The sequence below is a fragment of the Rhinolophus sinicus genome, linkage group LG17 (assembly GCF_036562045.2).
Source record: "Rhinolophus sinicus isolate RSC01 linkage group LG17, ASM3656204v1, whole genome shotgun sequence".
Classification (NCBI taxonomy): Eukaryota; Metazoa; Chordata; class Mammalia; order Chiroptera; family Rhinolophidae; genus Rhinolophus; species Rhinolophus sinicus.
In genome coordinates this window covers 17,579,665-17,604,914 of record NC_133766.1, presented here as the reverse complement: position 1 = coordinate 17,604,914, position 25,250 = coordinate 17,579,665, and the positions used below count along the sequence as shown (strand labels likewise).

Sequence of the window (25,250 nt, the reverse complement as noted above, 5' to 3'; positions counted from 1 at the left end):
AACTGTGTTAAAATAGAGTGCGTGCCCCACCTCAAAGAGCAGTGACTAATCACCTCCAGTCTCTTGCTGGCATCTGGGAACGTGGACCCAGGTTACCAGACCCACCGATTTTTTAAGAGTAATTGGAAATGTGCGAGTTTTTATGAAAGCAATATAAGGAGGAGATTAACAATGGAGGAAGGTTCCTGAGCAAGCAAGAAGGAATGGAATCCAAACAAAGGGACTGGCTCTCGATAGAAAGGACATCCTGCACTGTGACAGGAAGAATAAAGGAAAGGAGAAGCAAAGGACACGGCTGAAGAAGCAGGCTTGGGCCAAGCTACTAGAGCACCAGAATCCTGCATATTACCTTATAAACCACAGGAAGCCAGGAGGTAAAAGGAACTGACAGTACGTGGGATGGACGGCTGGGCTGGGCTGTGGGGATGAGGGAGAACTGCTGTTTGTTATCTGGGAGGGTATGTTTTTAAAAGACAAGAATGCCTTTAGTATCTTTATAGCCTAGAAGTCAAGAGCAAAGATAGAAGGCAATAGTAATTAGTGAGGTGAAACTAGAGAGATGGTATATCAGCTTTGGGTATCTACAGATGAATGAGGGTGTGAAGAAACTGGGGGAGGAGAATAGAGAAAAGAGGAAGAGTCTCCAGATCACAGTCCCAGGCCACCAACCAAACCCACGGCAATGTGGGCAATGAGAGGAGTTAAAACCGGACCTAGGAAAGACAACTGCTCAGAAAGGTATCATGAACGTAGATATTAAGTGAAGCCAAGCGAGACAAAGTTGGGGATGTCCCTTAAAATGAAAGAGCAGAAAGCATTCAGCCAAATGCCCAAGGGGTCTTAAGCAAAGAAATTCATAGTTGCAGCTAAAATAGGCTCTGGTTTGAGGCTTGACCATATTCCCAAACTTCCAAATCTAGGATAGTAAAAAAAAAAAAAAGTGCTAAGAATATAATCAAATGAGAAACTAATAAATTGTATTACACAGTAAATTGTCCTACTTCGAAGAGCTTTCATTCATATTCTCTCCATTGCTAACGCAGCACTATAAGGCACAGAAGTGAGATATTCGTCTTACTGAAAGCTCAAGATCAGAGAAGACATTGTGCAAGGTAATACTGTAAATAAGCACCACAAATCTGACTGAAATCCTGGTCTGTTGACCCCTGAAGCCAAAGCATAGACAGCCCCTGTCTGATTAGATTACCAACTATTACCTAGAAGGAAAGTGTGCTATGTTTTAGGGCCTAATGAAAACAGTGTGGGCTTCAGAGCAGGAGACTTTCATTCAAAGGCCAGCTGTCCCGTGCTAACTCTGTCACCCACCAAAGCTCTATCACCCAAATGACCTGACTTTCACAAGTCTTCATTTTCTTACTTGTACAATGGCGTTGATATTCCTTCTCTGAGGACTGTTTTCAGTATTGAGTAAGAAGCCACATGGAAGCACTTGCTAAAAGGCCTGGCACATCACGTACTCAATTGAGGTAAGTTGCTCTTCTCACTGGAGGCATTATTGGTTGTCTATGGTTCGCACAGAAGTTAGTCTACTTGCTGCAGAATTAACTAAAAAGGGTTAGGAGAGGCTTTTATTTTCTTTTAACAGTAAGTCTTATCAGAAAATAAATAGTTCTTGAAGGAATCAGAGAAATTAATTCAGAAAGCAGACTATAAATTAAAAGTATTTAAGGTCATAAGAACATGGTTTCAAGGATGGTATAATATTAATAGGATGATGAACGTAAGAACATGAGACAAGAGGTGAGAATAAAGATACTCCATAATTAGAATGCACTGTAGGTGAAACCGTCTTCTCACTGAGCATGGAGATCAAACCTAGAGGTCATGGGGTCCATATAGGAACTTCAAAGAGCTGTGAACCCCTTGAAACTTTGTAAAACTGTCAGCATGTGCAAAGGTCCGTGGTAAGCCCCCAAATGTGATATCCGTGTCAAATCCCTGGAACCTGTGAATGTTACTTCATATGGAAAAAGATGTGATTAAATTAAGGATCCTGAGAGGAGGAGCTTATTCTGAATGATCCACTAGGGCCCTAAGTCAATGCCAAATGTCCTTATGAGAGACACAGAGAATAAGCGTAGAGCAGGGGACGATGTGAACCTGGGGGCAGATGGAGTGACACAGGCACAAACCCAGGAACGCCAATGGCTACCAGAAGCTGGCAGAGGCAGGAAGCTCCCTCTAAAGCCTCCTGGGACCACAGCCCTGCTGACACCTTGACTTGAAATTCTAGCCTCCAGAAATGTGAGAGAACACGTTTCTGTTGTTTTAAGTACTTCTGTAGTAATTTGTTACAGCCACCATAGGAAATTACACAAGTACACTTTCCTGAGGGGAAGGCCCGTAACTTTCATCAGATTCTCAAAAGAGGTCCTGTCCTTATGAACCCCGAAAGGTAAAGAACTACCATTGTAGAACATAAAGCAAAACTGTCTATAAGCAAAGGAACTAGAAATTGTTTAAAAAACCTGCAGAACAAGTCGTTACTTGGATAAGGTCCCACAGTTAGTAAATGTTAAAATATGAAAATAATAAGCTGTCTTCTGACATCTAATCCAAAATTCACTGCCTTATCTCTTGGAGTTCAACCCTATGAATGCATTAAAGGACAGTGATTCCCAATCACCTAAATAGCTTGTTAAAAATATAAGTTCCCAGGCTCCATCTGGATGAATCGCCAGGGTAGAAGAATTCATATATATATATTTAAAGCTCCTCTGATAATTCAGATGCGCAGACAAATTTGAGAACGACTACTATAAGGCAGGGGTCAGTAAACTTTTTCTATAAAGGGTCAAATAGTAAAAATTTTAGGCCATGCATGCCAAAAGGCAAACTTGAAGACATTTACATACTATAACTATTTACATAAAATTTGTTTTCCAACAAATTTCCACAAATTTTTTATTGACAAAATTCAAAATATAAAAATAGTTGAATACAGTAGTTTCCCCCTCATCCATGGGGGATACATTCCAAGATCCAAACTCTCTCTATAGACTATGTTTCTTCCTATACATACATAAGTATGATAAAGCTTAATTTATAAATTAGGCACAGTAAGAGATTAACAATAACTAATAATAAAATAGAAAATTATAACAATATACTGCAATAAAAGCTATGTGAATATCTTTGGGGCCATTTATTAAGTAAAATCAGGATGATCTGAAAACAAACAGTATGACAGGACAACGGTGAATCCGAAACTGAGATGGCTCAGTGACCAACTGGCAGGTGGCATTTACAGTTTGGACGCGCTGGACAAAGGGATGACGTACACCCAAAAGGGATAGAGCGGGAAGGTGCAAGATTTCATCACATTACCTAGAATAGTGTGCAACTGAAAACTTATGAACTAGTTATTTCTGGAATTTTCCATTTAATATTTTCAGATTGCGGTTGACAGCGAGTACCTGAAACCACGGAAGCAAAACCATGGAGAAGGGAGAACCAGTGTACAACTTTTTGCAATGAACATCTACTAAGGAGATGAATGGAATTCTTTCCTGGGAGAGGTGACATTTCACTTAATTGGGATTCAAAGTTAGTGTTTCCCATCACCAGGTCGATGGAAAATGGTGATCTGTAAGAACCCCCCCGAGCTGGAGAGGATTTACAGAACAAACAGGCAGTGGGCTGGATTTGGCCCAAGGGCAGTAGCCTGCCAAGCACAGCAGAAAGGTATAAACGGAAACCACAACTCCTGCCCTTAAGCAACTGACAAGTTAGTTAAAGAGACAGGAACAGCAAAGGTGAACAAAAGGGAAAAATAGTGAAATTCTGAAGGTGTTATGCAGTAGTAAAGCACCAAGTCCTAACCATTTCAAGTAGGAAGAGCCTTTTTAATGTCCGAATATGTGATAGGTATCTATGATAGTGGTTCTTTTAGCGTTGAATGAAAATAGCCATAACAAAAAGCAACTATAAAGTCTATAATGCTTTTAAGGGATTTCTTAGTCATCAAAACAGCAGCTACATATATTGAAAAATATTAACACATATCTACAAGACATTATTTATTCATCTACAGATGGTTCCTAACAATATGTGTATAGATTCTTGACCCCTGAGAGAACTCTGAAGCACTACTGGAAATCTCAGCCCAAATGTTAGGAACATGGTAAAGAGCAAATGCCAAAGAGGTTCAGCAAGGAAAGAACGGAAACTGAAGGAGTGGGGAAGGATGCCAGTGGGTCAGCTAAGTAGGCAGAGATTTTCAAAGAAATGGAAGAAGAGATCTTAGAGAGAAGAAGAATAGCAGTGAGAAAATGCAGAGGGACTGAGGGGGAGCAGTCTTACTAAATAAGAGCTCAGAACAGAACCAAAAATTGGAGGCGCTGCCCCACTGCCTGCCTCGCTACGAGAGCCAACATGAAGTGCCTTCCATGTATCATGCCCTGATAAATGTTCTATCATTCAATCTTCTCTAAGAATAGTTTTCCTATTTAAATACATTAACCATGTAAGTACGTGACCCCGGTTTCATCAGGTACAACTCTAAGTGGGTCAAAATCTACTTTTCCACCTTAAAAATAAAAAAATGAAAAATCCCGCTCTTGACCCGATTTCTCTCCTGCAACTATAACCCTCTACTCTTTCAGAGCCAAACTGATATGGGAGAGCCCCCTCACTATAGAAATTTTAAGTTTCCTTTTCCCTAGTTTCTTAGCTCCTTAGCCCCGGGCTTTGATTATTCTTCTAATCAGTTTCTCAATCCTAGACTAAAGATTGCTCCAGCCTGAATACTTCCCAACCTCCCCGAAGCCATTCGCCATTTCGGGACCTAATTCTTGGATAATTCCATCCCAGAGACTAAATAAGTTTTAACATTCCCCCAGGCCATTATACTTGTGGATTGTAATCATTGAACCCAAAATTCTTTCCATCCCATTCTGGGCCCAGCTCCTGGACAATTGACGCCACCTGAATGACTGGTTGAATGGCCACAGGCTCTATAGAGCCAGCAGATTTATTAATTAAAGTCTGTTTTTCCTCATTTAGGGGCCTGGGGATACAGAGGACACCCCAGCAACATTGCTAGTCGCAACCAAAGAAGCCAATGCAGTCTTCCAGGCGGATCTTGAACCCTTTCCTCTCATCTAAGATCAGATAGGGCGAGAGTTCCATGAATCCCCCAATAGGTAGGGACAGCTCTACACCCCTGCCCAGCAGGAAGCAGATACAGAAGAGCAGACCTCCTGTCCCTCAACTTCCCAGAGACATTTTATGGGGATCACATCTCTCAAGGGGAAAACAAGGCAGGCAGTTAGAGCTAGGCATCGGGTCTCTCTGCATTCCTGCATAATTCACAGAATGCGACCGCCAAGAAGCTCTCCCCTCTATCTACCCCTATGAGGAAACAAATGGGTACAAAATACCAGACTGGATTAGACCAGTCACTCACACCTGCGCAGTAAAGGCCACAATGACCTTCATTTCAGCTGGGCCTTATCATACCATCATTATAATATCATGCATACGCCTGGAAGTTCATTAATATAACAGACTGAATTCTGGGAAGGAACATGTTCAGTCTAAAAAGATGAGGTAATAGCCTCTTGTCAATCACAGGTGTCAATCCAGTCGTCCCATACCTGGAAAGGTACAGCCCATTTTAGAGAGAAAAGGATTAAAAACTCCAAGTCCTCGCCAGTCTGGGCCTTTGAGCCTTTTGAGCCTCTTCTTTTGCTCCCGCTCCAAACTCTTTGGAGTGTACTTTTTCTCCTAATAATGCCACCGTGGGCCCTTGAGCCATTGTCTGCTGCTCAGGTCCGCTCCTATTTCTTTGGAGTATATTATCTCTTCTAATAAACTGCTTGTTCACTACTTTACCTCAGCATCTCATTCAATTCTTTGCTCAAGATGCCAAAAACCTGGACACTGCACCGAGAAGGGCCTACTCGCTGGTAACAAAACTTCTGGAAAGTCATACATCCATGTTTGCATTTTATCTCCTCCCAGTTATCATTATCTCCAACCCACTTCGATCTAGTTTCCACTGCTACCACCTCGATGAAGCTGCTCTTGCCAAATGCAATGAAAGAATAAATCAGTTCGCATCTAACATATAAACTCTGAGCAGCATTCCTCAGGCCCCTGCCTTACACACTGTGACTTCTGACACCACACTCGTTGGCATCCTTCTCTCCACAACTTCTAACTGTTGGCATTCTCGGAGTTTGTCCCGGGCCTCTGATCACTCAGTACTTAACATCTCGCTAGCTGATTTCATCCATCTCCAATGGCTTTAAACACCATTGGTAATTTACCGCTCTTCTGAGTTCCAGATGGCCTGTCCATGAGCATATATTTACTTCAGAGCTCCACTTGGATACTTCTCACCTATCCTATGCTAAATTTTTATCTTTCTTCTCAATGTTGCTCCTTCTCTGAGCTTCCCTAAACACCCAGCAGCTCATACCAGAAATGTTATGCTCATCTCTGTCACCTGCCCTTCTATTGCATCCTCTACGTCCAATCTCTCGGCAAGTCCTGACAATTTTCCTCCTATAAAAACTCTCCAATTAGTTCACTTCTTTCCATCTCCACTGCCATCACCCCGAGACCAAGCAACTATTACTCAGCTGGATAAGGTGAGGGTCTGCCAGAGGGTATCCCCTGCACACTCTCCATTCTCTCTGATCCATTTCCACACAGCCAGTAGAGTATAGAATTACAAATATGAATCTGATTTCACCATCCCCTTACTTAAAATCCTAGAATAGTTTCCTCTCTGGATAAATTTCAAAATCCTAATAGGCACTACGAGGCCTCCAAGGATTTGGCCTCATCAACTCCCCACCACGACCACCCCTACTCCTCTCCTGTCATTCACTCCCTATTGCAGCCAATCTGGCCTTCCCTTTGTTCCTCAAACATGACAAACACTTTTCATCCCCTGTACATGCCACAGCTCCCCCAGCACCACCGGGCCACCTCCTACTTATTCCTCAGGTCTCAGTCTCAATACCACTTTCTCAAGGAGGCCATTCTTCCCTGACACCACTCACCTCCAGAGGAAGCCCCTGTTCCTTACTCTCACAGCCTCTATGCTTGTTCTTTGCAGCCCTTCTCACAGTTGTGATTGCGTGGTTCTCACGTGAGTCCTGTTGTCTCCCCACACAAAATAGTCAACTGCAGAAGAAGAGGAGCTGTGCTGTTTTATTTGCCACTGTTCTCCCACCACCAGCACAGGGCCTGACACAGCAGACACTCAAATATTTCTTATTAGGATAGACGACTGAATCAATCAGAAGACAGTTAAACATAAATTGCTTCAAAGCATTTCATATTTTATAAATATAAAATTTATATTTAGTTAGTATTTTAGTTACACTATGGCTTAAATAACCATAAATTATTATTTATTGATTAAAACAAAAACTGAATTGAGCTGTACTATTAGCTAAGCTTGAGTATCCTCAAATGTTTCTAAAGCTATTCATAAGTTAGCTTTTATTCATTTAGACATATCTTTCCCCAAAAGGTCATCTTGGTTGTTTTCCTAGGCATTAATATAATAATAGTACTTATTTATAGAATACCAAACACCATGCTATTCACTTTACATTTAAGCTTCACAAGAAATAAATATCAAAACCTCCATTTTTATAGATGATGAAACTGAGGTTCAAAGACGTTAAGTAACAAGCTCAAAGTCGCACAACTACTAGTGGTGGTGGCAGGACCCAAACTCATACTAATTCAGAAGTCATTTGTTTTTTGTTTTTTAGTACATCATGCTTTCTCTAATATCGTACTTATTTACCAATATCTATTCTTTGCTAAAAATACAACAGCCATACACAAGTATCTCAGGTTTAAAATGGCTTTAAAAGACAATTTCAGTTTTAAAATGCCTACTTCAGTCTCTCTCATACAAAAACCAATTCTATCCCACCCATAAAAAATAGCCTGCAATTCTCATTCAAAATGACACCCTTGTTCCTTATCCATGTAATCTATACTTTTTTCTACAAAATTTAGCTTCCAGTTAATTTTCTTCTCTGCAAGGACCTCACTCAATTAACTTTTTAAAATGGAACCATCACATTAGGGGAAAATGTGCATATTGAGCTCCATTTTTCAGAAAACATTTTGCAGATCCATTCTGGACACACAGTTCATAGTAAACTTAACTATTCCCAAAACCATCCATCAAAATAAAAACTACGCCAAAAATCCTTTTGATAGGAATTAATCTAAATCACACACTCTAGCACAGTATTTTACAAATAACTTTGCTAACTGGCAATAGGGAGTCAATAAATATTTGATTGATCAGTCATCAAAATACTTCTACAACTAATGTTTCCTTGAGCAAGCAAACAGTAAATAAATATTTTATTCTTAATAACAAGACTTCTAACAATTTTCAGTGAAACACATAACTAGTAAGCATTTCTTCAACACAGAGGTAGGAAGGGGTCATTTAACCCAATTATGAATATTAATTCTTGAAAAACACTATTCATGTCTAACCCCTATGTTGTATACCTGAAACTAATAATATTGAATGCCAACTGTAATTGAAAAAAAAAAAAACATTATTTGCCTTGAAACTTTAAAATTCAAGACAGTGTTAAATTAGGATTTCTGATTCGTGAACTTATTATTATTATTGAAGTCATAATACATAAAAAGAATTGTGACTTTTTAAACAATTAAATACAAATATACTTAACACTCAAAACTTATCACAAAACTATAGTAATAAAGACAGTGTGGTACTCGCATAAGGAGAGACATACACATCAATGGAAAGAATTGAGAGTCCAGAAATAAACCCATATGGCCAAATGATTTTCAACGAGGGTGCAAAGATCATTTAATGTGGAAAGAATAGTTTTTTCAATAAACAATGCTAGGACAACTGGATACCCACATGCAAAAGAATGAAGTTTGGACTCCTAACCTATACCATATAGAAAAATGGACCAAAGACCTACATATAAAAGTTAAACTCTAAAAAGAAAACATAGGTGTAAATCTTCATGACCTTGGATTAGGCAATGGTTTCTAAGATGTGACAGCAAAAGCGCAAGCAACCAATGAAAAAATAGGGTGTAGAATACAGAATATAGAAAAGAATCTTCGAACTCAACAATAAAAAGACAACCCAACTTCATGGGCAAAGGATTTGAATAGACATTTCTCCAAAGACATACAAATGGCTAATAAACACAAGAAAAGATGCTCAACATCATTAGTCACTAGGAAAATGCACATCTAAACTGCAATTAGCTACCACTTCACATCCACTAGGATGGCCGAATTAAAACAAAAGAGCGACAACAAAACCCCAGAAAAGAGTAAGTATTAGTGAAGATGTGGAGAAATTGGAACTCTTCTGCATTGCGGGTGGGAATGTACAATGGGACAGCTGCTATGGACAACAGTTTGGCAGTTCCTTAAGAAGTTAAACATAGAATTATCATATGACCCAGCAATTTGACTCCGAAGTCCAAGAGAATTAAAAACGTATGTTCACACAGAAACTTGTACATAAATGTTCATAGCAGAATTATTCACAATAGCCAAAATATGAAAACAAACCAAATGTTCATCAGCTAATGAATGTATAAACAAGGTGTGGTCTATCCATACAACGGAATACTATTCAGTCATACAAAGGAATGAAGTACTGACACGTTACAATATAGACAAACGTCAAAAACATTATGCTAAGTGAAAGAAACCAGACAGAAAAGACCCATATACGATTCCGTTTATATGAAATGTCTAGAATAGGCAAATAGATTAATGGCTGCCAGGGTTGAAGGGAAAAAGAAATGGGTAGTGACTGCTTATGGGTTTGTGGTTTCTTTTGGGGGTGAGGAAATGTTCTGGAACTAGTCAGTGGGGATGTTTGTACAATCTTGTGACTTACGAATATACTAAAAACCACTGGATTGTACATTTTAATATGGTAAATTTTATGGTATGTGAATTATAGCTCTATTTAAATATATATAAATTCTTAACACTAAAGCTATACTGATCATAGCTTAGTCTTTTGATGATTCAGAAACTTTTTGATGTATTTAAATTTACAGATTTTTTTCCCCTTAAAGTGTCAAATAATGCTAACTTCTAATTAATTGCATATGCAAAATGTATCTTACTCATATGATTCATAATATTTCTTAAAGTTTAATGAGATAAAAAATGTTTAGGAAAGGTAATTTGCTAGCAAAACTTGAAAAGCTCTATTAAGACTTAAGAAAAAGCATAACCTTATAACTAAAATTTAGGCATGCTTTTGAAAATACTATTTTTAAATTATTTGTACTACAATTTAAAGGAACAGAAATCAACTAGACTTGCTGTATCTTTCATATTTAAAAATATGAAAAGCAAAGAGAAATAACTAATTTTTAATAACCTAGATTTTACATGATTTTGTTCATAAAAAGAAATGAGACGTTCTACTAATTAATCAGTGCACAAAGAGGAAACATTTCACTAGGTTAGTAATATGGTACATGAAACTTGAAAAACCTTATGACCACAGTTCTTACTAATGGCACTTCATTTTTCAGTTCCCATCACATGCCTCTCCTACATGAATCAGTCATTGAGGCCACTAAGAAATTTTCAGTTTTTAGTGGTAGAATTCATTACTGTATAGGCACTATGGCTTATAAATGCAAAACTATTACATGCCTAAAAGGAATAGACTACTAATTGTTATTTGAATTCTTTTTTTAATGGATATCACCTAAGCCTCTGGGGCCCAGGCAGGTAATGTAAGTGAGCAAAGCAGAACCAGGTAAGACAAGGAAGAAGTGGGATCTTGGGTGAACTGGAGAGCAAGGGCACCAAACGATGGAGGCAGACATCACTTACCTCCAGCAAATTGGTGCAGAGGGAAATGAGGGCCCAGCATGGCAAGAGTTCTTATTTTTAAGAGCCGGAAATCTTGGCTTTATTTTTTATGTTTTGTGAAATCTCCCTAATTTTGAAATGTTGGCAACTAATTTTTTAAAAAGTTGGGATAGTATAAAGGCCAAATAAAGCACGTAAGCTTGTGAATATGGCCACTAGTATGCAAACTCTAAAAAGAAACTCTTGAAACTAGTTTATAACAAATAAGCTATAAATATACTACATTATATATAGTTACATTATATATAACATATTCTATATATATACTTTATATATATAAATGGATGTATTATACACACACACACACACACACAAATACATTTATCGAAGTTTGCGGGGCACTAGACCCTAGAGAGCAGTATTAATACCGTTAGGACATTTCATTTATATTCCTTACTGAAGTATCAAAGGTAACTCAATTCTTCCATTCATTTTGGTGACATTTTCTTACTGTAGCCAAGTGGAAATAGAGTGGATGTGTTAACTATACTCCACTGATAAGATAAGTAGTTCAAGAATCAAAACAGTCTGGGAATCACCAGGAGGAAAAAAAAAAAAAGTTGAGGAGGCTATTTCTTGCTTTTGGACAGACCTTAAAGAAAACTGTTTAGGAGGTAAACTGGCCTCCATTTTATAATAATCAACTGGTAGGTAGTACAGTAGAATGCTGACAGAGCTATCTGAATTATAATTATTAATACATAGCTGAATAAAAATCTTTTGTTGCATTTTCTGGTATGAACACGGTAAAGTTATAGACATAAATCTTCCTGGATAATACACAGCAACAAAGAGAAAGAGAAAAACCTCACAAAACTCCTTTTTCAGCAAACCTAAGAGAAAACAAAAAATATAAAACTCCAAAATACATGAGATCAGGGCTGAGATCAAACAAGGATAATATCAGACAGAATCTATGTTGGCAGTAGAGAGTAGAGATAAAGGTGTGACATGTAGTATGAGATAGAGATGGAAGGTGTGACATGCTTTCTGGCACATCTCAGAAAGCAACAGCAAAAATGCACTTCCTCAAAGAAAGGAGTTTATATTGGTATGCTGGGGCTATGTCCCTCCAGTCACAGCTACAAAGTGGTGGGAAGTCTAGCATCGGTGTCAAAAAGCCTTTTAGACTAAGTCTGGTTTGGAGAAACTGAGGACTTGTTGCGATACAGAGTAACACAGCCAGGTACCATATGTAAAAAAAAGACTCTCGGGGAGGCAAAAATCTGGAAATCGACCCTGACCCCACCCACACCTCCTACAAATAACTGACAGAGGAAAATCCAATTCATTAAATTACAGGGAATAAAAAGGTAGCTGGCACAACATTGACTTAGAGATACTATAAGAAAAATGGTAGAAATGAGTAGCATAATGTACCAAGTGTCAAAGAATGCTTACTAGAAAAATATTACAATAAAGATAAAAGTTGTAACTAAATATTCTTGCATGAATCTAAGAAAATCAATGAAGTCACCATCACTAGGAAGAAGATTACAAAGCATATATATATATAAGAACTTAAGAAAGAAATGTGTACACAACAGGAATAGAGAAAACACACACTGGCAGAACTCAGGAAAGAAACAGAAGAATAAACGAAACCACAAGAGAAATGAAGAAGAAACTGAAAGGAGAACAAATAGAAGAAACATTGCAAAAGACATAATAAGAGACATTAAAGACAGAAACAAACAAATGGAAAGTGTTTAAAAGGATTAAAGAGAAAATGATTGCGAGAGGGAGGGAGGGAGAGAGAGGGGGAGAGAGTGAGGGTGGGAGAGAGAGAGAGAGAGAGATACTCGTACAAAGGGATATCCAATGCACATACATTTAGAATCACCAAAAAACAAAACAACACAAAAACCCCACAACAATCAAACAAAGTAAATATTTACAGATATAAAGAAAACTTCTCTGAAATAAAAATAGATTTGAATCTACATTATTAAAAGGGCACACATGTGCTATCATGTCCTACACCACCATATCCTTGTAAAGTTACTAAATATTAGAGAGAAAGAGAAAATCCTTTGGGTAGACAGGCAAAAAAAAAAGATCATATGATAAATAATGGAGAAAAAACTCAAGCTGACTTCACACATCTCCACAGCAACATTTAATGCCAAATGACATTTTTACAACATGTACAAGAAAGAAAAAGCAAAGGATTTTATTACCTGCTAAGCTATCCTTCAAGTATAAAGCAACATAAAGAAGTTGTAAACATGCTGTAAGAATAATATTCTCATGTTGTTCTCATGATTCCTTATTGAGAAACTACTAGAGGATAAACTTCAGCTAACCATAGGATGACTGGAAAAAATTTCAGCAGAAGTGCTTGGGTGAGCACTATATATATTTAACTGAAGAAATAAGATTAAAACAGAAGGAGACAAGGGTGATAAAATAGGACATAATTATAGGCCTTAATAAAATATCAAAGCAAATAATAAAAATTGGGAGAAGGGAGAAAGTGAGCAGGAAGAATAATGAGCTTACTGATTACCTTGAGATAATAGCTGGGAATAAACGGATAGCCTTAAAAGCTCACAAAGCAAGTAGAAGAGGTATAAGCATACATAAAAGTACAAATGCGAACATTACTGTCAATAAACACTATTGACTAAAATTGAGTGATGGAGAAAAGAGAAAAATGGAGGATTTAAGAAGAATTTTACCTTTGTTCATAGAAAGACAACTTATAGTTACTTACTATCAATAGAGAACTAAGAATATCGTATAAAGTAACAGGAAGACAAAAATACAAGCCTTGCGAAATATCAGAACAAAAAAGCAAAGAAAAACAGACTACACAGTGAAAGACTTAAAATTTATGTATATAAAAACAGAAAACAGAAAATAAAATACAATGACCAGAGCACAGACAAAACATATCTAACGTGTCAGTAAATGTAAATAGATTCAACTCATATCAAAAGATTTTCAAATTGACTTATAAAGCAAAACCTAACTCTATGTTGATTATTAGAAACACATCTAAATCAAAATCATTTAAAAAGTTTAAAAACAACAGGACGGGCAAAGATATACTGGGCAAAGATATACTAGGCAAATGCAAACAAAAAGAAAGTAGGAATTGTTTTACCTGGTCTGATTCCAGAATCTGAAGTCTTAAATACTACAAACACTACAAATACTGCTTCCCGTGCTTCTGTAATGGTGCATGTGACAATGTGTGCATGAATGAATATACTTTATATATTTCCAAAAGAAAAGCTATTTAAAATAAATTACTCAATTATTTATGATCTTTGAAATAAGACTAGATATCAAATTTGCAGTACCACCAGACTGCTGAGTTTAAAGCATTTACTAATATTTAACTTTAATGATATAGTTTCCATATGAAAAATCAAAACAACGTACTGAATGAAAACTCCTCAGCTGGATTTATGTCAAGATTAGTTGTCGACCTAACATCATACAGTAACTCCTCACTTGGATGACAATCTACTGTCAAACACTCAAAAACTAAAATTCCAATTGAACTGCTGTTCTCTGTAAGAGTAGAGACTTAAGGAAGTAGGATTTTTATGAAATTTACAGTATACTAAAATACTTCCGTAGCAGCAACAGAATATTTTTAACCTCTTGCAGACATCCTAACTATGATATTGCTTTCAGGTGTTGGAGCTTTGGAAAGAGATTTCATGCCTCAGAAAGAACATGTGGGTAATAAAAATCAAGAAAAACTCTAGGAATATTATATAAAGATCAATAATAGCTCTTTAAATACAAAAATAAACCTGTAACGTCAACTCAGTTAATGCTTAAAGGGAAGTAACTGTGAAACCTCTGTGTTTCAATTTCAACATCAGTAACAAAAGGAGGGGTGATAATAATAAAATCAACCAGATAAGATTGTTGTGAGCATTAAACGACTAAAACACTTAGAATACAACTTGGCTTATATTTCAATAAATGTTAGCTAATATCATCACAAAGATATAAATTTCAACTGACACATTAAGTCTTTTAAATCTATTATAATTCTTGATGATAGTTAGCCCCACAGAGAAATAGTTCCCTACAGGAAAAAATAAAGGAATTTAAAGCATCTCCTTCCCTAACTTCCCTATTCCCTCTCTGCTACCACCTACTACTGATGGGAGAGCAGGGGCCCTTCCTCTTTTATCCCAGGTACATCTCCATGAGAGCATTATACCAGGATGTTTTCATTGTTGGTGCACTGTCTTCCCCACCAAGGCTGCTGCGAACTCCGTAAAGTCAGCAATTATGTCTTGTGCATCTCAGCCCCTCCAGGGTACCTGTACCCACACATAACAGAAGCTCAAGAAAGGTGTGTTAACAAATGTGGTACTATTGGATATGTATTTGTATGTGTGTGTGTGTGTGTGTATGTGTGTGTGTGTTTGTGCGTGTGTGTGTATGTTTTTGCGTGTGTGTCTGTGTGTGCATATGTACGTATGAGAAAAACATGATCCAGTTCAGAGTTTCTATTTTGTGGATTGCAATGCCCTTGATATCAGACCTTTCAGGAAGGTAAGTAGCTAAGGCACCTTAGCTGAGACCAAGAAAGAAAGAAGGGCTCATTCAAAAAATACTTTAGATGCTATGGAACACTCTGTGAGCATCAGGCAATGAACTTGTCTCTAGAGGAATAAAAGAAGACACATCTCTATCTGTAAAGAGCTCACAGCACAGTAGGCACAGAGCAGGTAAGGATTTCGCCCCCACGAGTGAGTAGATATGCTAAAGTTAAAGCTAGATCAAGACATCTGATTCCCAGAGTTGTAAATTGCAGTGCTCTTTCCACTAGAACAATGCCTTTCAAACACTGACAGGGCTCACAGTAAAAAACACATTCTGTAACACTACCCAGTATAGGTACCCACATTTCTGATCTTTTGTATTTAATTCTATTCTATCTCACTTTTTTAAAATGTTCATCTTGGCACACTAAATTAGTTTATGACAAAGGTAGGAAAATGCTGCACAGAAGATATCTTTTTAAAAAAATTTCTCTAGAATTTCAAGGTCAGATTTAATTCCTAGCACTTTTTCTCACACAATGAATTTGCATCCCAGTAAAAAACACTATCAAATAATCAAATAACCCACGAAGACTAACATAGAGCCATGACAGCTGTCACTTGGGGAGTGGGAGGAAGCTAAACCTAATCTCCATCAGCTTTCCCTAACGCCACCCAAGTGAATACCCAATCTAAGGGAAACAGCATTTGTTAAGCAAAATCAGTTTGGTGGCAGTTCCCTGTCACTCCAGCTCCCTTTCAGTTAGACTGTGGCCCCAAAGACTGCCATCCTACATAGAAATTCTGGCGCTCCCATTTACAATGAATACTTTTTTAAATGACTTTGTGTAAGAGACTTTAATTAAGTGTGTTTGTGCATGGAACAATGAATTTATTAAAATAAGTGAATGAAAATCAAAATAAACTATTTTAAATAAACATTTTTTTAAAAAAATCTCTCTGAAATTTGCCAATCTTCACTTAAATTGGAAGAAGGGACTGTACTGATTTATCCCAGCTCTGAATAAAGCGTGCAGAAGTAGATCATTAACTGAGCTAGAATCTCTCTTTTGGTGTGCCCTTGAAATATTAGAGCAAAGGCAATGTACAATTCTTCCTCAACGTAAGATGTTTCTGCAGCACTTCCCACTAAAGGAAATGTTCTCAGAGTTCTTTCAAGAAATGTGTTCCCACATGACGTAAAGAGCTGATAAATAGTAAGAAACCAACAGAAAGACCAGAAAACCCTTTCCATCTTCTGTGTCCACAGGCCATACTCCACCTCTGAGAATGCAAATTAAGTACAAGAATATTCATTCAAGTTCTCGGGCTTACTAGCCTCACTATTCTCCATTCTCATGAGGCCCATGTCTGAGATTAAAGGACTAAGTTTTGTGACATTTGCCTGAAATTAGAAGACAATTTTATAAAACTTGAATAAATCTTCCTGTCTTCCCTAAAAGAAATCTGTTTAGAACGATGTTTTTAAAAATATTCTTTTTATAAAGGTAAAATGCATTTTTCCTAAGAAAAAGGAGAAAGCCATACTTACTATTTATCAGCTCTGTCCAACAGAACTTTCTGTGATGATGGATGTGTTCTATGCCTATACTATCCAATAAAGTAGCCACTAGCCATCTAGTATAGAGCACTTGAAATGTGGTTGGTGTGACTGAGAAACTGAATTTTAAATTTTATTTCATTTTAATTAATTTAAATTTAAATAGCCACATAGACTAGAAACTACCATACGGGGCAGCGTAGGATAATTAACATAAGTTCTCAGCAGCAGAGCTGTGTAATTGACGTGTCTCGGACTGAATGGCACATTTCGAAAAAATGATATTCTACACCAATATTCACTTTCCAGCCTCCTAATTAATATTTAATTAATTAATACTTAAGGTTTCCTAGGAAGTGGCTTTTCAACAGAGTTTGGCAATTTTTATTCTAAAACATGAACAGATTAGATCTGCTGAGAACTCCTTTGGCAATGTTCAATTTTCCATCTGTGAAGCTTAAGCATAGAGAAAGGGAAAAAAAACCTTAAGCTCATCCTCCTGATACAAAGGGAAGAAATGAAACACATAAATCCATACAAAGGCTAATATAACCTCTTAGATGCTTTTATGGGTACATTTGCTCATCAACCCCTACTTCTTTAGATCCAGTGGTGGCTTTCAACAAAAGTCATTCACACATTTGTTTGAGCTCTTAACTGTGGTGTTATGATCAGACCATGACTAGACCCTCTGAAAGTATGCTACTTACAGGAATACCATGTAAAATAAACACACTAAAATATTCTATACTTGAATGAGATGAACTGATCACATGGTCAAAACGCAGTAGCCTAAAGAGAGCAGATGCTTCAGAGAGACTAAAATATGCAGGTCCTTGCCAAGACCACTTTCCAAGCAGGTGGCAAACGAAACTGTGCAGTTCTACAATCAACAGGGAAGAGAAGCCCCAAGAAAATATGCTTAAAAATACACTGCAGCCATGCTGTGGCCACAGATAACTAACTTTCACTTCAAGCAGTACTTATAATTGCACCCCTTATCATCTCAAGGTCAATGCCAAATTAATTTTTTCAGCTTCTCACTTTATATGCAAATATACCTCACACACACACACGCAAGCACAAACATTTCGGTAATTTCATCGTGTTTAAGGAGAATGAATTTCTACAACTTGTATCTCCAAGTCCTATGAGCTCATTTAAAACAAGCAAACTTAAGTATACTGTACAAAGAACCAAGCCACTAGTACCACACAGCATATTTGGGGAAGCCCAAACAGAGCAAAGCAATTCTAAAACAGCAGTGCAATTCAGGTAAGAATTCTGCACCACAGATGAGAACTTCTTTTTGTCTACCACCACTACTGCTACCATGAGGGCCTAAAAAAGGACTAGAAGCGACTGTATCCAAAAATCACTGAGATATCAACAAGACCTACATGACAAGGCAGCAATGTGTACAGTACCCAGGGGCTTCCAGTCTTGCAGAATAATAAATGGCCTTGCCAGGAGAAAAGGCTTCAACTGAGAGCTCTCTGACCTAGCAAGTCTGTCAGACTCCGTAACACCTGGGTGCTGTCAGTCCTTTTCTGTGGACAGATAAAATCTGCAGATGCAGCCTGGACAAGAAAGAGGGAGACAGAGAATTTAAAATGGGGAACTGCCCTGCTGTTCCACCCTGAGAGTGCCCTCCTCACTCTTCCAAGCTGCGAACTAGACTCACTGACTGCAGCATCTACAGCACCGTCTCTAAGGAGCCTATCAGTTATAAAATTCTAGAATAAAAGTCTCAATATCTTAAGACAAGCGCTAGAAACCTCACTGCTTTTTTCATCATCCTAATTCTCAGGGGGAAAAAGTCAAACAAGTATAATACACAGTCCAGAATTTTCATAGCAGAGGCACAAGTTCTCAAAGCACATAAGGGTTCAAAACAAAAAATAAACACTGCTTCTCATGTAGCCCTCTGAAAGTCCACTTTGGAATAGCCTTACTCCTGCTTCCCAAAACGCAATTTAAAGGGAGAAATAGCAATGTACTTAAAGACACTCAGAAGATAAAATAGCTTAACATGGATAAAACGTAATTTTTATATTTAATATTCTAATACAGATTTGAGATAAAAAGATTCTAGTAATCAAAAGAAACATACACAACAAAAAGGAAGGCCATTTTCAGCTTGGCTTAAAATGTTAACAGTACAATACTACATTAAATTAAAATACTTATTAAGCTATTTTGACACAAATATGGCTCAGTCCTTTTTCTAAATTCCCCATGTTTACGGGCCAAATATCTTACTTCCTCATTTTCTAAGACCTCAAGCCCCATATATCCCACTCCTATTTCTCTAGCAGAGATTTTGCAGACTGGTCTTACTAAATGTCAATCACACTTAAAACACATTATTGAAAAAATTATCAATATATAATTATGAAATTGTAATTCTGAAAATATCATCCGTAATTGAGATGCTAAAGAAAAACTCAATAGACTTGTTTTCTATTTATGTTTTCAATAAGTCAAAGCATAAAAGCATCGTCAACTCAAAAGTATAATATATATTTAATCATGGCTCCTGACTTAAACACATAACATTACAGATTTGTTCATATGCATTAAACAAAAGTGCTCTCACTCTTACCTGTATATCCAGCATACCATCCCCAAGAAGCCACCATTCCTAAAAGCCATTTATACATGAGTCCTTCAATATACCAGAAGCGCTTACTGTCCAGCATTCGCAGGGGCTGAAGCACAATCACATAGCAGATGTAGGCTGGAATTGCAAACACGTTGTTGGCGACCATAAAGGCAAACCTCAGCAGGGCTTTCACCAAGATCCAGACCAGCGAGGGAGCTTCTTCCAAAGTCACAGCCATTCTCACATTGGAGTTCGTCCTGTCTTTCTGAGGTGAAAGGAAAATTCATTTAAAAAGGAAAACGGATTAAACACATCTAAATAGTTACCAACATGAAAATCGTCTCCAGCACAAAAAAAAAATAAAAATCGAGAGTCTAAGCCTTCCCGGTGTAGTACCTCGGTGATCTCTCCGGGAAATTCCAGAGGGGGACAGAGAGCGAGGGAGGAGGAGCCGCACAAGGTCAAGGGAGCTGTTCACAGAGGCACAGGGTATGTCATAATATATTTAGCAAATGATAATGCCATTCCCACTAACTAATCGGTGGCCGTCCCCGCACCGCGTCTCACTGCAGTCTTCTGTTGGACTTGAAGGAAGAAAAACAGACCCACTCGCTTCGGTCACCCTCAGTATCTCCAAACTGCCGATACCAGGGACAAGAAGACTGAAACATGGACCTCTCGATCAGATTCCCCAGATCAGATTCCCCCGATATTGTGAACCTGGTACCCTCTCCACCACCATTCCGGCACATTGATTCATTCCTTCCAAAGGTCTCTAGCATTAGCAAAGAGTTACACTAAACATTTTTCATTTGGGGGTTATTGTTTTCCCTTTTTTAAGAAAGAAAAGAGAGGGGCCTAGAAAAAGGGCAGAAAGGGGAGAGGAAGAAAAGTAGGGGGTAATAAAGCGAAAGGGGGAAGGGGAGGGGGAGGGGAAGGGAGCAAAAGCCAGAAGGAGGTAAAAGCAAAGGGGCCAGCGATGGAGGGAACACAGTCTCCGACCAGAGGACTGGGGAGCCTGGCGTGACGAAAGAAGCGAGGAAGCAGAGGCGACTACAGCGCTCGGGGGCCGGGAGGAGCCCGCAGCGGTTTCCGCGGGTGTGGACAGGGTCGGGGCGGCGGTCTCGGCCCGCGCGCCGGGCTCACCTCGGCGGGCGCGGACGGCGGGCGGTGGAGCGCGGGGGCGAGCGGGGCCGGGGCCGGCGGCCCGGGGCGCGGGGCTGCGCGGCGGCGGGTGTCCCCGGCCGAGGGGTGGCGGTCATGGACGCGGCGGCGGCCGAGGCACGGCGCGAACGGGCGCCCTACTCCCCTCGCGGCTGCCTGCGGACAGAGGGACGGCGGGGACTCAGAGGCCGGACCTGTCACTGGGGCGGGTCCCGGGGAGGCGGGCGGACGCCCCGCGCCCCCGCCTCCTCCTCGGGGCCTACCGCGCCCTGGTCCCTCGTGCCGCTGCCGCCGCCTCCCCGGGCTGCACGACGACGACACTCCTTCCCCGCCCCCCAGCGCCTCCCCCGGCTCGGCTCCGCCGCAGCCCCGCGGCCTGCGCCCGCCTGAGCCGGGGGTTACCTCGGGCTGGCCGGGCTCCGGCCCAGGCTACAGGAGCCAGAGGAGCCGGAAGAATGCATGGCCGGCGGCGGGGCCGGCGGAAGGAGGCGGCGGCGGGGCCTGGCCCCGCTCCGGCTGCGGCGCGGCCCGCGCGCGTCCCCGGCGGCACGGAGACTCGGTCCCCAGGGCCCGGCGGCGTTCGCCGGGTCTGGCAGGGAGGAGGGGGGAGGCGGGGAGGAAACGGAGGGAGTCAGGACTGCGGCGGAGCCGCCCCCAGAGCGCCCTCTAATGAAGGCGCTGCCGCGGCCGCCGCCACCCGGCCGGCTCTCCCTGCCGCCTCCCGCGTCTACGACCCCGCTGGTCCGCGCGGCTCCAGGCCTTTGGGGCTGCCTGGCCCCCAGGCCAGGACCTCGCTGAGGCCAGGAAGGAGGAAAAGGGCCGCTCAGAAAGGTCTAGGAACGAGCACCAGTCCTTACACCACACGAGGAGCGCTTTGGTCCAAATTGAGAGCCCCTGTTCAGCCAAAACAGCCGTTTTTCATTGTTAGGGCTCTTGAGTCTGACGAGTCGATCACTGTCCAAACTGGGAAGCTGTCTCCTTGAAGACTGAATGTGCTCTTTTCTTCCCTAATGCAACCCCGTGGCTCTCAAGGCTTTTCTTCTGAACCTCCCCACAGTATTAAGGTCTAGAGTTTTAAACTAGACTTTAAATCTAGAATTTAAATAAATTCATTTCAAGTGCCAGAATTCTTGTTTCTGGAAAGCACCTGAGACATTAACGACAGCTGCAATTCCCCATCCAGCCTCCCACCTCCACACCCCTCAAAAAAAGGAATCCAGTGGGAATGAATGGTCTACACAGAGACACTGAAATTTAGTCAAGAAGGGAAAAGCACTTAGGCAGCACCTACTATTAAGTGATCAAAAAATGGTGGCCATAGGTACCCCCAGCACAAGCTTAGTCACTCCTGGGACACTAGCTGCATTCTGTTTCCAGGCTGGACCACCAAAAGGAAAATAGATAATAGCTCGATGACCTGCCCACCTGAACATTCTCAAATGGCCCGCATTCATTTCAGCTAAAAAATAAATCAATTTATCAAAGCTTGTTATATCCCTAATCACATTGGTAAATGCGGGTGGGGGCAGTTTTTACATGTTCCTAATGACCTGCCATATTCAATCAGAGTACCACCAATTCTGCCTACTTTGAAAATGTTTGTCACTGTGTTTGCTTTGGATTCTCAACTAACTCAACATCTCTCTCTTGCACTTCGGCTCCTCTTTGGTCCAGAGGTGAAGGACAAATAAAATCACCTTGTGCCGTAAGAAAGAATTCTTTCTATTCCCATTCCCTTTGGTGATGAGGAAATACATGAAAGCACAGAGCCTGGCTGAAATAATTCATTAGATTCTTTTCCATTTAGTATTGTTTTTATTTATATATGTTGTTTATCTATTTCACTAATACTATATTTTAACTGTACAGGGCTTAAAAAGGCACAGGCCCTATGAGAGAACTTTCCATGTATGTTCAAGTATAGCAATAGAAAGGTTAGATGTGCCCCCTTTCTGTTCCCTGTATTCCCTCTGACAATTTACGTGACAATAGCATCTTTAAATCAATCTTGTGAAAGAAATAACATGTACTGTAGATTATTGTTCAAAATATGTCATTAGAGTCTTAAATAAGATAGTTGAGGCACATATATCTTCCAAGAATCAAGAGTAAACCCCCTAAGGATCCGTTTAGCATTCCCCCATATGCTGGTAAACACTGGCTGATACCTAGAGAAATAACCTACCCTGGGACGTATATCTGGCTCCTGGATCACAGAGTGTTTTCCAGAGTGCCAGATACACCAGCACTTGCTGAGATGTAATTAGTACCAGCCAGCCAGGCCCAGAAAATAGCCAGAGGTTGGGTAGGACCTTGCACAGTGGGTCTCAACATCACTTGGGATGCAAAAACATCATTTGGGGTGCCTTAAAAGATAGATTCTTAGGCCTTATAACAGAAAAATTTATACTCTATGTCCAGAGAGGCCTGGGAAGCTGCTTTTTAAAAAGTAGCATAGGTCATTCTGATACAGGTAGTATGCAGACCCTGCTTTAAGAAACCTTATCCTGGAGGTATCCTGAGATAATCACATCCTTTTCTAGACCCTTCATAATTTTAAATCATTTGTTCATATCTGTTCTCATCTGCATTAGTTTGCTAGGGCCTACCATAACAAAATACGAAGGACTGGATGACTTAAACGACAGAAATTTATTTTCTCACAGGTCTGGAGGCTGAAAGTCCGAGATCTAGGTGTCAGAAAGGTTGGTTTCTTCTGAGGCCTTTCTCCTTGGCTTGTGGACAGTCACCTTCTCCCTGTGTCTTCATATGGTCATCTGTGTGTGTGCATGGGTCTGGTGTCTGTCTCTCTCTTTGTGTTCTCATGTTTTCTTATGAAAGCCGCAGTCACACTGAATTAGGCCCCCTCCCCCATGACCCCACATTACCTACCTTTCTAAAGGCCCTATTTCCAAATGCCGTCACATTCTGAGCTACTGAGGGCTAGCACTTCAATATATGAATTTTAGGGGGACACAATTCAGCCATAACATCATCCTTCTACTGTTTACACTGCAGAATTCTGCCATTTAAGTAGCTGCTCACGGAAAGGCTGTGAAGCCCTCATTTTGATTATTTCAGCTTTTCTACTCTTGACTGGCTCCATCCTCATTAGACTTTTCTTGAAACTAAGCAAACAGAGCAGTACAGTATGTTCCAAGTGTAGATATGCCTTTTATCCCCCCAGGGTGAATGGGGGCTTATCTTTTGAACTTTCTTGACCACTGGAGCACTTTCAGTTTCAAATTATTCAGTACCTACAATGGATAAGAAACTGCATTTGGGCTGACTTCTTCAGGGTACAATATCACATGATGTGTATATTTCTTATATTTCAGAGTTCATTTTAGATATATATTTTGAATTGTTACCTTATATATACTACCTTCCTCTTGCCTATACCTTTTTTTTTAACTTCAACTCACTTAAGGCAGCCCCCTGAGATTTCTCGATGGCTTATTTCCCCAACACCACAGGCAGACAGATGTATAAACGCTTTGAATAACTAACAGGAAGGTGGGGAAGGCCAGTTCTTCAGGGTAGACAGATCTGTAGAAAGCAAGGACCGTCTTCAGTGGCTAATTAGCTTCTAGTCCCCTATCTTGCTACCTTAGAGCCACGTTTATCAAAACACCAACATTAATCAAGTCAAGAATTTCAGAGCCTTCACATACACCCCAACAGGGGAAAAAGGAAAACAGATCCCACCCTATAGCCACAGACATTATAGTTTCAGTTTCAAAAGCCCACATTTGAACCACAAAAGGATGGACCTTTGAAAGAGAAATATGATTTCTCACATTTCCAAGAGTCCCCAGACATTTGAAAACAATCTAACCACAACACCTCAGAAGGTTTAATTCCACCCATCTGGTCCACATACACACAGCAAATTAGGTTATAACCAGGGAGGGGCTCCCTTGGGCAGAAGAAACCACCTGGGCCTTCTCCTTTTCCTAGTGGCAATTATAAAAACATTTCGCCTGTTTCTGCACTAAGCTCCAATGAACTGTTTCCTCTCTGGGGGGAGACTTCATCAGCAGTGTTGTACGTATGCAGTGACTTGGCACATCCCTCGAAAGAGTGGCAACCTAGAAATTAGCACCCCAAGAGAGTCATGCTTTCTGTTGTCAGATTTCAAACAAAAAGGGATATAAATATATATACATATATACATATATATATGTGTATATATATATACACATATATAATATAAAAATTGTTTTTTCTTCTATGTCAGTATCAGTTATCATTTTATACAAAATGTATTAGGGCTTATAACCTAAATATGTTTTAGACAAGTTGGATCAAATCATTATGGCTTCAATGCAGCTTTATTGAAGCCCTGTCATCAACGTTTCATTAACAAGGTTGGCCCTAAGCAATATTAAGTAAACAATTCTCTCTTCTCCTCTGTGTCCTTCTCCTCTTCAACTAATTTCCCTTATTTCTTCTTAATACTAAAATGATCTCTAATTCCCAAAGGGCACTA

General features: G+C 39.8%; 1 protein-coding gene across 5 annotated transcripts in view; it reads right to left on the bottom strand.

Annotated features, from left to right (window-relative positions):
• The window catches only part of LPGAT1 (lysophosphatidylglycerol acyltransferase 1), a 99,946-nt gene that overhangs the window by 47,264 nt on the left and 27,432 nt on the right, over positions 1–25,250 (bottom strand). Inside the window, exons 1-3 of one of the 5 annotated variants that reach the window (XM_074322427.1) lie at positions 21,616–21,709; positions 20,741–20,914; positions 19,595–19,859 (exon numbers count right to left, since the gene is read on the bottom strand). In XM_074322427.1, coding sequence (XP_074178528.1) covers positions 19,595–19,832 — 238 coding nt within the window. In that variant the 5' untranslated portion in view covers positions 19,833–19,859; positions 20,741–20,914; positions 21,616–21,709. Of the gene's footprint in view, positions 1–19,594; positions 19,860–19,990; positions 20,261–20,740; positions 20,915–21,160; positions 21,372–21,615; positions 21,710–25,250 lie in introns of those variants that run through there. The other 4 variants (XM_074322426.1, XM_074322429.1, XM_074322428.1 and 1 more) reach the window with 4 other exon arrangements.